We start from the raw sequence: 17,766 nt of genomic DNA, 5'->3' as shown, positions 1-17,766 counted from the left end.
TATACTTTTAAAGGTCATCTGAAATACTTCCCCGAAGTTAGAAATATAGAAACTACATAATATTAGTATTATCTTATTCAAATTTCTTTTTGAACCAGAAAGAGAAACAAAACCAAACTTTTATGTAGTCTTCAAAGTCTTTCGAGTCTTAAACTCACATTTTATGAAAAATTTCATCTTCAAGGACAAAACTTAAATATTGCAGGCAGCGTGTACAATTCTAATATTAAATAAAGGAAATGAATATGCCATCTATTGTAAACTTCTATATCATCTACAGAAGCCAATGGCGAGACTTAATATTTTGTCGAAAAACATACGCTACCTTCCAATTCGGAAAAAGCAACTTTAGGGATTTGCAACAAAAATATTAATCGAAATTCTTCGAATAAAAACTAACCAACTGGATTAATAATGTATTTTCTATTTAAGCAAAATAATTCAAACCAAGATAGAAGAATACTTGGGAATTCGGTTTCATAAAGAGTCCGAATGAACTCCATTGTTTGAATTAGCATTTCCAGAAGAGCGCATGCATCGGCATCAATCATTGGTTTTAGTAAAATTATTCCCCAAAATACTTGATTAAATGAAAAACTACCAGAGCTGGCCAGAAATTTTTCAGTACAAAAAACAAAAATCAAATGTCAGTTGTACAGTCACTAAAGCAAACAGTGTGTATGAACTACAGTCTTGATCAGAATACACCTATCATCCCTGAATCAAACGAGTCTTTAGGCTTTTAAAACGCTACAGGGACGACATAATCGGAATTTTTGAAAAAAAGTTTTGATACTTTTTTTTGCTTTTTCAAAGAACATCAAAGACTTACGATTCAGTGTTCGATTTTTTTGTATTTACATTTTTAACTTGCCAGGTATTTTTCAAATTTTCTTTCAAAATCATTGATTTTTTTTATTAGCAGATTGGTTATTTATGATTTTGTTTCGTTTTGGTCTTTAAAATTAGTTCTAAATTTGGTTTTCTTTCAGTTTGAATTCGTAAACAGGCCTTCACTGTGACAATATTCAGCATAATATTACATAGTGAATGTTCAGACAGAATTTTATTGTACTATAGCCATAATTTCTCTTCATCACAATTTTTTACGGTTTACGACATATTCTTTTAGATCCAAATATTCTTAAGAACTTCATCTCATGTCAGTTGCCGCCTGTACGGAACTCATCTAAGATTTAAACTGGACAGATTTATAATTCGATATACATTTAAAAAATTTGCACCACACAACTGCCTATTTTCGCCAAATAAATCCATCATTTCTCTTGGCTTCAATAATTGGATCTTGTTAACTATTTTAATAAGCAACTATTAACTTAATTATTAAATGTGCTAACTTTTGATTTTTAGATGTAAATTTATTCTAAGCGATGTAATACATCTTCAAAATCTTGTATCTGAATGTTTAGACATCAGTGAATGAACTGATGACATCAGTTGGAATGAACTGATGTAATGGAAAGATTACATTTTTTCAATTCTTATGTAAGAAATGTACGTCATTCAAAGAAAGAATTCATCAGCTTTGGAATAATTTTTTGGATGCTACAGAGAGCTGGGGTAAGAATTGAGGTAAAATTTTCAAATACCAGATCTTTCTTAGGAATGAACAACTCGCATGAAACTGTAAAAGAAATTCCAATTTTAACTCATTCACTGCTACTGTTGGATTTAGCAAAGTTTTTACTTCTGCTTTTCACGAACCAAAAGTACACATACAAAAGGTTCATAGAGTGCCGAAAAAAATAATCTTAATTATTCTTTTTATTTTTATAACTGAACCAAACGATGTACTGAACCAAACTTCAGAATGATTGAGCAATGTGTTTTCCTAAATGGGAAAATAAGATCTTCCGAAAAAAGGATAGGTAAAAGGTTTTGCTGTTTTATGCTTCATAATTGTACTCGTCAAACTTCAGTTTCAACGTGTCTTTAGTTTCTCATGTATATAAAGCAGAAGGAATGCATTGAACGAACCATTATTTCAGTCTATATTTCGTTTTCTCAGATGCAATAAATATTTGTATTTCAATATTTTTTCATCCAGAAAATTACCAGAAACAAAATTGCGTTGTTTTCTTCCTTTTCTTTAAGGACCGGTGTGCCTCCTTAACATTACCTTTCCAGTCGATCATGGTTGCTATGCAAAAAATGCGTCTTCAAATTAGACATCTTCACGCAAATCGCCACATCGCTGTGGCTTCCGTTGAGTTTATTCCCATTGTATTATTTTTTGTTTACATTAATCACATGATTTAAAAGTGGGTGTCGAGCATGAGAATGAATGCACAATAAAAAATTTATGAAGTGAAACCTTTTTACGATTGATACATTTACCAAAGACGTTGCATCCTATGATAATAGTGTTGCAAGGTAATTTTGTTTACATAACACTTTTAGATCTTCCTGCGACTGTATGGTATTTTTTTTTATTTTGAAATAGTCAATATTATTTAAGTACTAAATATATACATGAATAACACTGGGATCATAAGAATCGAAAATTCGTCAGCTTTTGTGGGTTTCTCAAAACCATCGCAAACCTTTCTTGTGAGTTCGAGAGAGAGTTTCCTCTCTAGAGTTAATTTTTTCCAATAATAATTCCCATAAATTTCTTCAAATTGTGCTTTTGAATTCTCAGTTTTTAATTAAGATATTCGAATACTTTTTCAAATAGTTATTCCTTTAATTACATGAATTCAGATAAATTTATTACTAGAACTACTAATACCGCTGCTAAACGTCGTAGACAAAAAAACAGCAGAGAAAAATTAACATATATATATATCGGTTTTTAAATTCAAATCCCTGCCATGTTAAATTGTTCAAACCCGAGTTCTGTTCAGTTAGATTTGCTTTATTTTTAAACTGAATAGGAAAAGAAGAAAAAAATACGCTGGTGATATAAGAAACAAGATCTCTATAAACAGTTGCAGAAAGAATAACACGTCTCTTCCTAAGCAACTCTAAAGTTACTTTAAGAGATGCTACTTTGCGTATTGCATATATACATTAATATTATAAAATTCAAAATAAAATAGAGTATTATGTATCAATTGTATAAGAAAAATAATTACATTAAGCTGTTATATTCATTCGATTCCTTCCTAAATTTTGAGTGTTGGAGAGAAGACGTTTGATCCTAAACCGTGAGTTAAATTCACGGCTATTTGTTAATAAGGCATCGTATTCATTTTTCAATACAAAATAATTTAAAAATATTTTAAATATCAATTTTTTTTAATATAAATATTTTAAACGATCAAAAAATTTACATGCAGCGTAACTATAACATGAAATTCATTAAAGGATCAACACTTTACAGGCTAATTTTTCCCCCCAATAGAAAGCAAATTTATCCTCCCAATGAAATTAAATGAGAAAAGTTCACATTTTCAATTCAACCAAGGCGAAATTCAAGTCAAGTGAGGGTTCCGCAGAATGCATTATTTTCGATAATTCTCAGGTGACTGGACATTAGAAAAACATTCTTAACATATCTAGCAGTGAATGAGTTAAAAATGGTTCCAAATTCTGATCCAAGACTGTAGCCCAACGTCTTGTAAAAATACGAGATTCAAATTCGTTCTACCTTTGTGTCATCTCAAATTTTCAGCCCTTCCCACTAGATAAAACGCGTTGCAGAAACAGAAGTTCATGCTTGACCAACACTTAGAAATCGATTTGTTCCTTCTCGAGGACTGTCGCGTCGAATGAATCGCTCCAACGGAACGAGAACAACAACAGAGCGACACGGGTAGGAGCGTCACACCGATTAGAGAAAGAATTTCCTTTTACTTACTCATGCGTAGTTAAATAACTGCGTTAAAAATACAAACTGCATTACATATCTTTTTAAATGAGATTCCACTACAAATAAATGTATTGACACTATTACAAAATAAACCTTTTGCATTCCGATGGAAACCGGGAAAAAATGCGAATACTAAAGCTACAGAAATGGAGCAAATCATTTTCGGAAATTTTTTTATACAATCATTTCCCGTGGATAGACATTTACAATCTTTTCCCTGTTTCTGATCAACTAGTCTTAAATCGAAAAATTTTAGGTCTGCTTGTACAATTACTAATTATACAAATGTAGTATAATAATTATTCAATTAATTTGGTTAGACTTTATGTTGTGTTTGAGTGTCTGTAAATTTACTATAGGTTTTTTTCCCCTCATTTGTGCATTTTTGTTATTTTCTGCTGAATTACTGCTTATTTTGAAGCTACATTCCCTAAATGTTAGCTGATAATTCTGAGTAGGATTTTCATCGTGCACAAAAATATAACTTCAGATTTACATTAATTAGTTTCTGACTTTACTGTCGTAACAAAATCCTACAATAAGAGTCGTTTTGATAAGAGGGTTAATTAACCGTTCTTCATTCATTTAAGGATTCATTCGATTAAGCCATGCAAAACATTTTTGAAATCAAATTATTTCTTCACTAGCGAATCAAGTTCTTTATTTTTGCGAATTTTCCCATATTTATTAACATATTATTGTGATATTTTCCTTCTATGTATAGAGAGACATCTCAGTCATTTCTTTAAATCATGTTTATTTCCCCCCTTTCATAGCTTATACAAATAATTTAACGATAAAATTGCCAGCAAAAAATTATATACCGTTTACATTAGATGATAATAGTTGAGATTTCTTAGTATTCTATTTAGATTACAGAGTTAAAAATTTTAGTTTAAGTGAGTGAGCCTTGGAAAATTTGAATATATTTAAAATATAGGATTTAACATCTACAAATGATTTATTTGCTGTTTATAAATTTTATTTTATAAGCTCAAAATATCATTCAGGCACAAGTGGCACTTGAGAAAATGATTAATTCTACTGTTTTAATTCGGTTTACTAAAAAAACTCGCAACTTCTTTGAAATAACTAATGCATGGCATTTTCTTAGCCTGCACTCCGATCAAAAGGATAACTTTTGAAACTTGCAAAATTTTACAAACAAGGAAAATAAGAGATTTCTTAAAGCTTATGCAAAACGGATCTACATTTTTCAAAAAGAACATGTTGAAAAGAATTTTAAACAGTTCTCAAACTCGACTATTATTTTCAGTAATAGAGATTTAAACATGAAATTTTTACATTTAAATTTCTTTTTTCATTTTAACAAACGAGAAAGGATTCCGTCATTTAAAAGGCAAAGCAGATTAAGATACATTCATTCGTTCGTTTTTTGAAGAAAACAGGGTCCAAAAATTAAAAGCAAGCGCTGATATATTTATAATTCAAAATATTATTTACAGATTAAAATTTTCAAATTGTTAAGGTCATCTGTATGGAACTTGATATCCTAAAAACCGTTGGAATGAAAATTTTCAAACCATTTCTAAACTTTTGATTAAGTCTTCGAAAAATTCGAAAAAATATTTAGTCAGTGATGCAATTGTTTTGGTAGGTGTTATCGTCGCTCCTTATTTGGGATAATTTTACAAAACAAAAACAGCTAGCATTTTTAAGGTATCAACACAATTCCTTTATTACTTAAATTTCGAAAAGGTTTGAAAATGTTCTTTTAATTAATGAAATATCAATTAAAAGATTTTCAATGAAAAAATTTTATGTGAAATGTCAAGACTAAGACGATAAATCGGATGTTTCAAATAAATCAATTTATAAGAGATTTCAAAATCTGAGAGTCAAATTCGTTAATTAAATCAAAATTAAAGACACTGCGGATACAACTAAAAATTTCAAAGTCAATATTTGGAATAGCTCTTTACATTACAGCACTGTTTCCAGCAAAAAATTTTGCAATTAAAATTTTTGCAGTGTTTTTTTTATTCCATGTCTTTCTGAAAACAGCCGACCTGTTTCAAGACTTTCGTTATTTTTTTTAATAGCTTACAATTATTTCACTGCTTTTAAAAGAATAAATTTAATATAAAGGAGAATGACTTTGTAAATTCGTCGACTAGAAAAATGTTATCAAATAAAAAGTTTTTAATTTTTGCTTAACAATTACTAATTATATTGATATAGTAACAATTATTAAATTGCTACTTTCCGATTTAAACATGCTTGTTTATTATAGAGAAAAACATTTTATATAAACCGGTTTTATAAAATTTGTGTTTAAACCTTTAAAGTTCTCAATTTCAATTTTTCGAAATCGTCTCCACTAAAATGTCAAAAATCGTAGCAGTAAAAAGTTTTAAGAATAAAAATGGAGCATTCGAATTTTGACCGATTGAAATTTTACAAAAAAAATAAATTCTCGGCTTCCAAAATCAAATCTAATTTTAATAAAGATTTTATAAGAATTTTAAAAAAATGTACAGCAAAATTAAATATTAACGGAAAACTTTCTAAAAAGGACTATTTTTTTAAAAGTTCTTAATCTTAATTTTCTAAATATGAAAAATATTTGAAAATATTAGTTATTGCACAATTTAGATGCAATTATTGCAAAACAAAGCAAATTTGATCCAAACTATCATCCAAAAGAATTTTTTCCTTAAACGAGGTAACATTGTAGTTTTCACCTAATTTAAGAGCTAAATATTTTTAAAAGCATCAAATCCGTATACGCAGTCTTTTAAACCGCAACTATCTATTCCTGATGCGAAAGTATGGTAAACGTTTTGATCTTGAAACTTCGGCTAAACATACAGCCTAGAAAGTGCTTTAAATTAATGATTTTACTATCTTTGTAGATTGATACATATCACCTTGTAATTATTTTAATAAAGCCAACTTTTATGAAAAATCAATGAATATAACTGAGTGTAACTATGAATTTGACAATAATGAATACTCATTTACGAATTGAGGACTCAATTTTTCCTGCATATGCAAAGGAAAGAGACAATAACTGAATAGGATTAATAACAATTAAAAATATTGTATATAACTCTTTTTGAAAAAAAATATTGAAGAATACGATAGGATAAACAGTTTTCATTTTAGTATTCCATTGGTCATTTTAAACAAACATAAAACAATTCAAACGGCAAAATATTTTTTCCAGCTAACATTCAGCAGCAATTCATCGTTAAATACAACTGAAAAAGTACTCAAGTGAATGGTTTATATTGATACAAGTATATATGCGTTTAAAGAAATTTTTGGATGTTTCATCTTTGCTGATGGCATAGAGCAATTAAATATCGATAAAAATGTACGACTTCATTCTATTACATTTCTGATCAAATTAGCTCAATTTTCACGAAAGAGGCTAAACAAAAACTAGGAAAAACGCTTGGGATCTTGGTAAGCTCAACAGCAAAATTATTACCGACTAAAACTCTTGAACCTTCAATGATAAAATAGTTACTTAATGGACTTTCTAGGTTATTTAAATAGAAAAAAAAGGAAAGCAGCAATTCAATCACAGCAATTAAAAAAGTCCTCAAAGAAATGACCGAAAAAAAAAATTCGTACCTATTGCCGATAACCGAGTTGTTTATTGCTCGAAAGATATTTTTGAAAAATATAAATTGGGACAATTTAGAGAGAAGACACCTATGATTGTCCTGAATTCTATCTTAAGATTGTATATGCATCTATTATTTGTTCCTATATTTAATAAGAACCCTGAATTGTCCTTTTATTATAAAATAGTGCTCATTATCCAAAAATGACCAGGCGTAATTGTTTTTTTTAAAGTTAATTTAGAAAATCCTCTTTTCAAGTTTCTCCAGTTTAATAATCACTGTAAATGAATATTAAAAAAATTTTACGCAAAATGCATCTTATTTTTAAGTAAAAACTAGTTTATTTTTATGTGATCTTTCTATTATTAACAGGAGATTCCTCAAACAGCAAATTCACTCATTCATTAGTGTTTAGAAAATGTGATTTTAACGATGTCCTTTATATATGATCTTCACATATAAATTAATTTCAAAATTTAATATCTGAAACTTTTTAATATGACTCATTATTCCAGTGACGAATTTAAGCTTTTGTATCCCTACGCATGGGCGTTCTAACTCAATAAATTACCTTTATCTCATATTTTTAGCTTAGAATATTAATGCTTTATTTTAGCTTACATTTTTATTTTAGCAGCTTTGTGAAGGTATCCTTATTTTTAATTATTTATAGTAAACCACGACTGCGCGGTCTTGACGTTTGTATTATTTAAGCGGAGGCTCAGTTTTAGTAAATTTATCCAAGATTTATGTGAACGTAAGGAAACGGATAAGAATTGACTATTTGTATTTGATACACTATCAATATATTTTAATAGTTCATGGAATTTCTATCAAATTCGTAAAAAAAAAAAAAAGAACGTTTCTAATTGATCAGCTTACAGTCTAATGCAATAGTTTAACCTCTATTCAAAAAATAGAAATAAATTATTCCAAAATATACCAATTTTAATAATGCACTATTATTCAACCCAATATCAAAAGACCGAGACTCGAAGGAAACTTAATCAATTCGAACCGAAATTAAACAGAATACCGAGAAATACCCGACTTCACAAAAGAAAATATGTGTGAAATCTATGAATGTCTTGGTAAAGAATATAAATGCTTAAATAGCATGAATTTGCTTTATCACCAATGACGGTTAAGGGGAAAAAATGCGCCAGATGAAAGGCAATCCGGGAATTCAACAATATAAAGAAAAATAATGAATATAATGTATTTTAGAGGACTGGGTTTGGTAGATAGTATTTTTACTTTAGTAGATAGTATTTTTTTTAAACTAAGGGAATTCTAATCTGAAGGACGCTTATTTATCACAATGGCCATGGAAATGCAAAAGGCATATATCCACAATTAAAGCTGTAATTCAAAATACTCACATGACGGTATAAACTGCTTTCATACAGTCTAGGAAGCTTACACAGTATGCAACTACTTACCTTCATCAATGTTCTTTTACATAAAATTTTGTAATTATTCACACTTCATGATTAAAATTCACTGTCAAATAAAAGCATATTTACAACAGGACAATTGAAAATAATTGGTACATTATAACTAGTACCGAAATTTTGCGAGACTAAAATCATACTAAGAAACGATCAAGTTATGTAAAAAACTATGTTGCGTCATTATGTCTCCTTAAACTTTTGAAAATAAATTTGCCGAAGATTAGATTTAAATTGATTATTCTATCTTAAAATAACGCATAATTACAGAAAGTGATAGAGAACAGTCTAGAATAAATATTATCATTTGAAACTAGTGATCTAATGACATTTTTGAATCGTCTAATCAAAAATTTTAGAAATACAAAATTACAAAATACACTAATAAACAAAAACCTATTGTTTTCAGTAAAATATCATCTAAGAATCTTGGCTAAAATAAATATAGAAACAATAGGAAAAGAATTAAAACTATTAAATAAGCAAATATAAATTATATTTAATATTTATATGATAATGTAAAAAAACAATAAAATTTTCATAATTAAAACAGAAGTAACAATGTTTTGAATATTTAGATGGATCATCCGCCATTTATTTCATATTCTCCGAAATTCCATTTAATAATAAATTCAGAAAGAATTTTGAAAAATGGGACACAATGATTTGCATTAAACAAGAGGAAAATTGTTACAAGTTTTACCAGGAAGCAAAATTTAAAAATATGCGTATATATTTTTGCTTATGCTTTTATTTCGTCTTTAGGTTCTAACAAAATCCGTCAATTTTTCCATGTGTCAGTTTAATCTATTGTAATCCAAAATAATGTTATTCTCCGTTTCGGAGTCAGATACTTTGATATTGTCTGACAACGACTTTCATAAATAGTAGAAATGGTTTCAAGCCAAGTAATCACTAAATGCTTATAAATTGGAACCAAATATCAAATTGATTTAAAAAATTCCACAAATTATCGAATTTTAAAAATATTATGTAGTTAACAGCAACAAAAATCGTACCAATCATTTTTTTACATTCTTGAATAAGAAGTAAGCAAAGAGAATTTATTGCAATCATTAAAAAGTTCATGCTCGAAATTCTGACGAATCCCCCACATTTCATCCTTCTAGTCCGATGAAATCCTTTTTGAACTCGTATAACTCAAAAATACTTAGAGCCAGATGAAAAAAAAAAAAAAAATCGCGTGAAGTTTGTAAATCAAGTTTATTAATTTACATCAATTTCTATTCAAAATCCGTTAACGGAAGTTTGAGTACAAAGAAACAATTATAGAATTTAGAGAGTTCCATGTATCGAATCTGATACATGATTGGCGCCCTTACAGTGCAGATCCGTACTGGATTTCGACTGAACCCTGTTTAATGCTTGACCGTCTTTTGGTACATTCATTCTCACGCAAGAACTCAAAAACGCAATCTATATAAATTAAATTTGGTATATGACCTTGTAATTCTGTGTCAAAGTTTAGTTTAAAAAATTTAAATAAAAGCCATCTAAAATGCATACTCGGGTTTCTTCATTTTACGACGAAGCATAAAACGCCCTTAAACGAATCCTGGGAATAAAGACATTAAACACACATGGCATTTCTAACCTGTCCCAAGGTCTAGTATTACTGCGGTTTAAGGAGAGAAATCACCGCCACATATTACAGAATATGTGAAAATTTCAAGCACATAAGCCAATTAATCTATTGCATTCTTAATTCATTGTTAAATCATCCGATGATTATTGCAATTGGACCACATAATTATGACCCTAGAAAATCAATTAAAAATTTTGCACGCTACATAAACAAGACAATTTTATATTTAATAATAGAATACACCATATAAGGCCTTTTATAAGGCCATATTTCTAAATTTACAAATAACTTTCTGTCGGAATTGGACCTCCAACATGTTATCCTCCTATCCAAAGCTTTTTAGTGCAATTAGACAACGATTTCAGCAGACTCTTGCGTAAGAAAATTCCCCAAAAACAAAACCGATACCACCTTCTCATTTCTGTAGATACTAGTAAATGTTTTTTTATATAGTAACTACTTGAAATAATTTTTTTTTATTAGTCAAGTGCACTTATATATTTGGCCAATCCTTCACAAAAAAAAAATTGAAATTTGAATGAAACTTACATTGATGAAGAGATGAATGGATGAAATGATGAGTCGACAAAATGACGAGTCAAAATGATACCACTTGCCTGAAAGAATAAGTTTTATTAATAAAAAACACAAATGCAGTGACTGGGTATAAGTATTAAAAAAACATTTATAAAAATAAAAATAAAACACATTAATAAAACTAAAGACATTTAAGAAGTGGCAGCTACTTTCAATACAATACTGAAGAAAAAATAACGAAGAAAAATGGATACAAATTGCTATGGATTAAGACATTTTTAACAACATGCAGTGGGCATATTTAGGCTTCTCGTTTCATAGTTTTAGACAAAAACAAATGATCAATTTAGTTTAACATTTTAACACTTATTTTTGCTTCACATTCTATGAAAATATAATTTTATGTTTATTTTAATTATGAAAACATTTGCAAATAAACGTTATTCAAGCAGATGCCCAGTTCTTTTCGAATATTAGAAAAACAAATTGAGCATAATGAAGCAAATAGAAAACACAGCAATTCTATTTGTGAAGGAATTAATAATTGTCATTTATGTTCTAAAGAATTCGTAATATTTAACTAATTTAGCAGCTAGGCAAATAAAATCGTTTTAATAAACCCCTTCAATGACGCATCTTATTTTCGCGTCGAATTACTGAATTTTAAATCCATAGATTTAAAATATAAAAATCGCCTAAAAATGCTTATGCAAAGTTTCTTATATTATTATAGGAATTAAAATAATTACTGTCCGAAGAAGGATATGCCTCATCTAATTAGTTAAATAAATTCGTACGCCAAGGGGCTAAATCTCATCTCAGTCCACCGGCCTAGATTGCTGCCTAATCCGGAATTCTACCACTAAATAGTGGATATTGGTTGGAATAGCATTTCGAACCTGCAGTCTTCCAGTCACATACTTAAAAATCATCCATAAATTGATTAATCTACTTTTACAAAACTATTCTATTTTCATTAAGTTTCAATTGCAGTCCTTTTCTTACCTTTTGCATTTACTTTAATGTAACATTTAAAACGATGGTAAATTTCAGTGTGATATTTTATCAAATTCCTTTACCATAAACCGGAATTAAAAAAAAGAAAGTTTGGTAGTTATTATAAAATAACTGAAAAAGAACAAAAAAATGTCAACCTATAAAAGAAATAAAGTAAAGCATGACAAACAGGGTACAGGTTAGCTGCATGTCTAAGTTTTTAAAAATGATAAATTTCACGCTAACATAAAATCAAAAGTGGTAAACGGCACGTTACAAAAAAAAAAAAAATCAAAAACTATATATATTATGCGTTTAATGATGCATCTAATTTTGTTTTTTTTCTATACTTAAAAGTAGTTTTTTTCAAATAACAGATTTTTATTTTCAAAAATGTAGGTTATTTAAATTGACACAGATGTATTGTGATTTTTTTTAACATTTTATATAAATACTTCCATAAATACTTAAAAACTTTCCAAAAACGTCCTTCTGTTTTAAAAAAAATTAAGTTAAACAAAATATTGACAAAAATTAAACAAAATATTGAAAAATATAATTAATTTTTAAAAGAATAAATTACCTAATGCAATCGCTTACAGGCGATTTTCTATTTTCGATAAAATTTCAGTCTTCTCTTTGCACAGAGGATTTCGGAGAATTTTTTAAAAATTATTTTTCGGATTTAGCCCAAACCTCATCTCTGAATAACGTTACTTGATCCAAGAATTATCCATATACTTACAGAAATCTGGTCTAAAATAATGCACATCAATTGTTACATACTGTGACAATACATGCTAAGACGAATAAAACACAATATCGGAGAATTTTATACGAATGTATCCATTTTAAGTACGAATATGAACGCTCGCGACTTGAAAGCGAAATAAACGTCAAAGATTTCACACTGCTCTTCAGATAAAGATTAAAATCTGCTGTTCCGAATAAAAAAAAGTGGAAGAACATAGCAGGCAGTCAGCAAGCTTCAAGTGCCAGCCACTCCAATGAAATTGCATAACATATGAAAGGCAAAACAATTCCTAGCTAGACTGAAAAATTATCAGGGTAAAGTTCAACCTTGACTTCTGTATGACGCCCCTAAGCAATATCTAGTCATAACATCCCGTATACTTACAGAATACAGAATTCTGGATTGGGCAAAAGTAATGCATAAATACTCTTTTTAATACATAGTTTCGTTTGTATTTTTATGACTTAATCGTCCCCTATTTTGATTCATCTGAGAGAGGTTTGTATAAAGTAAATATAATTTTATGAAACTAATAATCGGCAGATCCCATCGCTATTTATCTCAGGCCGACTTCTTTTAAAAACAATTCGACAGGTGCAGATGAAAAAAAAAGGGGTTCCATTTGCAGAAGTTTTGCCTATTATTATTCATGAGATTCAAGCCAAACTTCCCGTCAAGAAATGTTACGATTAGTAGGCGTTGGTATTACTTTTGCCAATGCAGCTGCTGGAAGAGATTACAGAAAAGACTAAATAAATGAGGCAACTGCAGACTATTATTCTAAATAATTTCAACCATTTGGTCTTTTACATTAAACACCTATTTTGGAAATCTTCAAAGTTTTTAAGAAAATGTACAAACAGAATATTTCAGCTGATAGTAATGATTAAAAAAATTTACCGAATGAATCGAAATTTGATTTCAACCCTTAACTGGGGAGGTGAAATTTTAGGACTTAACTGGGGAGGTGCGGTCTATGAGACCGCATTTCATTTACACTAAAATTAAATTTTTTAATGAATGTATTAGTATGAAAAACTGCCAATATATTTTGCAGATATTTTTCTTGATATAAAGACATATTTTAGAAATTTTCCGAAATATATTATCAAAAACAGCAAATGCGTTGGAACATACATTTTCTTCTCAAATTACATGTTACAATAAATAATATTCTTGAAAAAGCATATAACTTTTCACTTTTTAAATTATATTTATTTTTACAGTATATGGAAGAAGACAATATAATGCAAAATTCAACAATTATATGAAAAATAAAAATGACAATGGGTAAAATTGGCCCTTTTTTTATCGGCTTGTATGACTTTCATAACACGGTTTTCTAGGGCATTTTAAATATACAGGTTAAGAACTAGTATAAAAATCAACCTATAAATTCTGTATATATATCTCTTGGTATATTTTATAAATTTTGAAAATACATTACCACTAGAAAATTTAATTATGTTTGAACATACATATCAAAATCAGTTCAATGCAAACTTTTATCGAAAAACTCTTCTGTACAATTATCCTTATCACTAAAATCACTTTATTCTTCATTTAAAAGTGTCTGGAGTACTGCTTCATAATAAGATCAGTAAACTGGATGATATTTCGGGGCCCAAGTTTTAGCGCCAACTGCTAAGCCTTGTTTATCACTGGGACACTAACAGGGAGATGCGGTCTTAGAGACCACGCTCGAAGAAATAAATAACTGAATTATTTTAAAAAGCATCTGCTGAAATCGGTTCAAAAAGTGTACGTGTATTCAAGGTCATAAAACAGGAAGCTACAGGGTCAATACATTCAACTGAGCTAAAAATAGAATAGGGGTGACAGAAAATCCATCGCTAGCGATCTCACAGACCGCACTTCCCCATTTAAGGGTTAAAAAAACGCAGTTATTTACTGAAGTATTTAATCTCAATTGCATTGGTAAATAGGCAATCATACTCTGTGTATAATGAAAATTGAGAAAGGGAATTCATTAAACTTAATGCTTTAAATGCGACATTTCAATAAATTGCTTACTTATAATGTATGCGAATAAGGGGTAATATTCAAATGTAGGACAAAAAGAAAGTTGTAATGCAATAAATGAAATCAAGTTATTAAGCTTTTATTTTTAAATTTTAATTCGAAACGAAGTAATTTTACCTATAATATTTATGAATTAATAAAATCTGCTTATACAACAAATGCCTTTATTTAATCAAATTCGTGGGGCTGTTTACATGTCTCATTTCATCTACATCTAAATTCTACTTGACATATTTCGATGCACTACTCCACTAAAACGAAGCTTTTTAGAAGTCCACTGAGAAATTACTTTCAAAAACAAATATTGTAAAAAAAATTTGAATAATTTGCTCCAGAAAACAAGTCGCTGTAAAAGTGAATTTTAGTGTGTCCCTTGCTGCCCCAACAATACCAAGTCGCCAATAAATATGGCGAACAAAATAAACAAATACTTCCGCGGAACAGTTATGGTTACCATTTCCCGCCATATAATTAGGACTTTTTACTGATAAGTATCTTTTCCAGACTGCCCGGTGCCTTCCACAGATCTGTAGAAGGCATCGGGCAAAATTTTAACTTAAAAAACATCCTACGGCTTCCGCTAGCAGCGGGAGCGGGAACCTAGTAAGCTTCACTAGCCCATTGAACATAAGGACTGTGAGGATAACAGGAACAGTACATAACCAAAAGAAAAGAATGGAGAAAAAAGCAATCGGAACATTCTCCTTACAAAATTTCAAACAAACATCCTTTTCCCAACTTCATCAACTCGTAAAAATATATTCCACTCACCCTTCATCCATTCTGCCTGTTCGATATCAAACCATTCTCCATATAAAATTTCAAACAAGCATCCTTTCCGAACTTCATCAAATCTTAATTATATATATATATCGCTCCCCTTCATCCATTCTGCAGGTTCGAAATACTGTCTTCCATCCCATTTACTTGACATCCATTCTTGCACAATTGCCATCATAAATTATGAAGGGAACCAACCGTTAGAACACCAAAAGAATTACTAGAATTGCGAAGTATTCCATTGCAGCTGTCTTTTAAAGTGAGAATGCAGACGATTTCATAAAATAGGAAATCAGACGATTTTTTAAAGCGCATACTGACAATTAAAAATTGCAAAAGAATAAATATTTTCTATTCGAATTCACATTAAAAAAAAGAATATAACTTAATTATAAGCTTAACTTTATTAAACTTTTAATTATAATAAAAAACAAAATTAAAATCGCTAATCTATATTTTTTTAATATTTTTAATTTAACATTTTTCAAAATATAGTAGTTCATGTACAACTCAACCATTGCAAAAAGTAATAAAAACAGCATTAGGGTTGCTAGAAGAGCTTTCCAATGGGTTGTCATATGGGCGACAAACTCAGGGGCACACTATTCTTCACTACATCCCATGTCGCAAAATTGCAAGAATATTAAAGGTTCAAATATCATTTCTAGTGACAACGTAAAACTCGCGTACAACATCCTTTTAAGATTCTGAATAAAAACTTTAAAATAAAGTCATTCAGTTTCATATGAATCATTTCATTACAGATTGTTTTAAAAATCTGGTCATTTAAAGAGGTCAAGTATAAACATGCATTTGATTCATTCATATCAATCAATAGTAGAAGTTGATTCTAAAAGCTAAGTAAGTTTCAAGTCATTTTTGTAACTTGTAAATCGAAATAAAAGTAAATTACTAAAACGACTATCTACTTAAGTTGTAAAATTTACATCACTATCCAATAAAATAATTTTTCGTAAGAGACGTTGTATGCAATAGATTTTGCAGTTAATGGTCGTTGGTTTATATAGCCACGAAAAATGGTATTCTAACCCTTAATATTTTCAATTTTGCGACCTACAGATATTTGACTAAAAGTGATCCCATTAACAGAGAAGAAAAATGAGATGTTCTTGTCATAAAATATCTGTATAAGGTAAAACAGCAAATATCAATAAATTGTCGGCATGCAAAAAATGTTACAAATTTACAAGAACATTTTATACTGTAATAGAGATGGCCTTTTCCCTTCTACAATTATTTTAGCTGTATACCGATGACACGAGTAAAGTTTGTTATGCAAATATATAGTTTATTCATCACGAATATGTTATCTTTTTTGGTGGAAATTCTTAGAAACCTTTGAATTGTAATTGACATATAATTATATGCTACATTTGCACATATATATATGCAAGCGATTGCTTTAGACATACTGATTATCTTTCATATCATTACACTTTAATTATTCATTTTTATTAACCAACAGAAAAATGATTCATCCAGCCGATTGTACTGAAATCTACAGAAATGTATTTTGAGAAATTCTAATGAATTACAAATCTTTAGTGAATAATTTCATAATGTTCTAAATTAAACTACTTAGCCTACCTACTACTTTTTGGTATTCCATCTCACTGCAAATTTTTCAATTCAATATACTTACATAACAATCTAAACAAATATGTTTTTGGTATTCTAAAGGTGCTATAAAACTCAATTTCAATTCCATTCCAAAATACAATAAGGGCGGGGGGGGGGACAGAAAAAGAAAATGTATAATTCACCAAGTTCAAATACATATACAGATTAATTGGTCTGTATATTTTTATACACTGACATTACACAGGCAAAAACTAAAAAAAAAATCATAGGATATTGAGATCTGGCAACAAATACTAAGAAATAAAATAAGTATGACTAATTGAACAATAAAACGAATGATAAACAAAATATTTTGAATTATTATATAAAAGAAAAAAAACATTACGAAAAAGAAATTCGCGAATTCCATTCAAATGTGCCGTCAGAGACCAAAATGCATTTCACAACGCCAAAATTTAATTTTTAATAAAATATATCATATTTTATCATTTAACACACTAATATACGAGTATAAATATTAAATGCACTAATATTTGCCGTAAAAGAAACTCCAATGCGAATCATCC

At 29.0% G+C, this 17,766-nt stretch overlaps 1 protein-coding gene across 1 annotated transcript in view; it reads right to left on the bottom strand.

Moving 5' to 3' along the window:
* Positions 1-15,358, bottom strand: part of LOC129962008 (sterol O-acyltransferase 2-like) — a 99,517-nt gene extending 84,159 nt beyond the window's left edge. Inside the window, exons 1-2 of the mRNA XM_056075676.1 lie at positions 15,304-15,358; positions 11,038-11,105 (exon numbers count right to left, since the gene is read on the bottom strand). Coding sequence (XP_055931651.1) covers positions 11,038-11,105; positions 15,304-15,358 — 123 coding nt within the window. The remainder of the gene's footprint in view (positions 1-11,037; positions 11,106-15,303) is intronic.
* Between the last annotated feature and the right edge of the window lie 2,408 nt (positions 15,359-17,766).

Source organism: Argiope bruennichi, chromosome 1, assembly GCF_947563725.1.
Source record: "Argiope bruennichi chromosome 1, qqArgBrue1.1, whole genome shotgun sequence".
Taxonomy (NCBI): Eukaryota; Metazoa; Arthropoda; class Arachnida; order Araneae; family Araneidae; genus Argiope; species Argiope bruennichi.
Note: the sequence above shows the minus strand (reverse complement) of the source record. Positions and strands in the feature narration are given on the sequence as shown.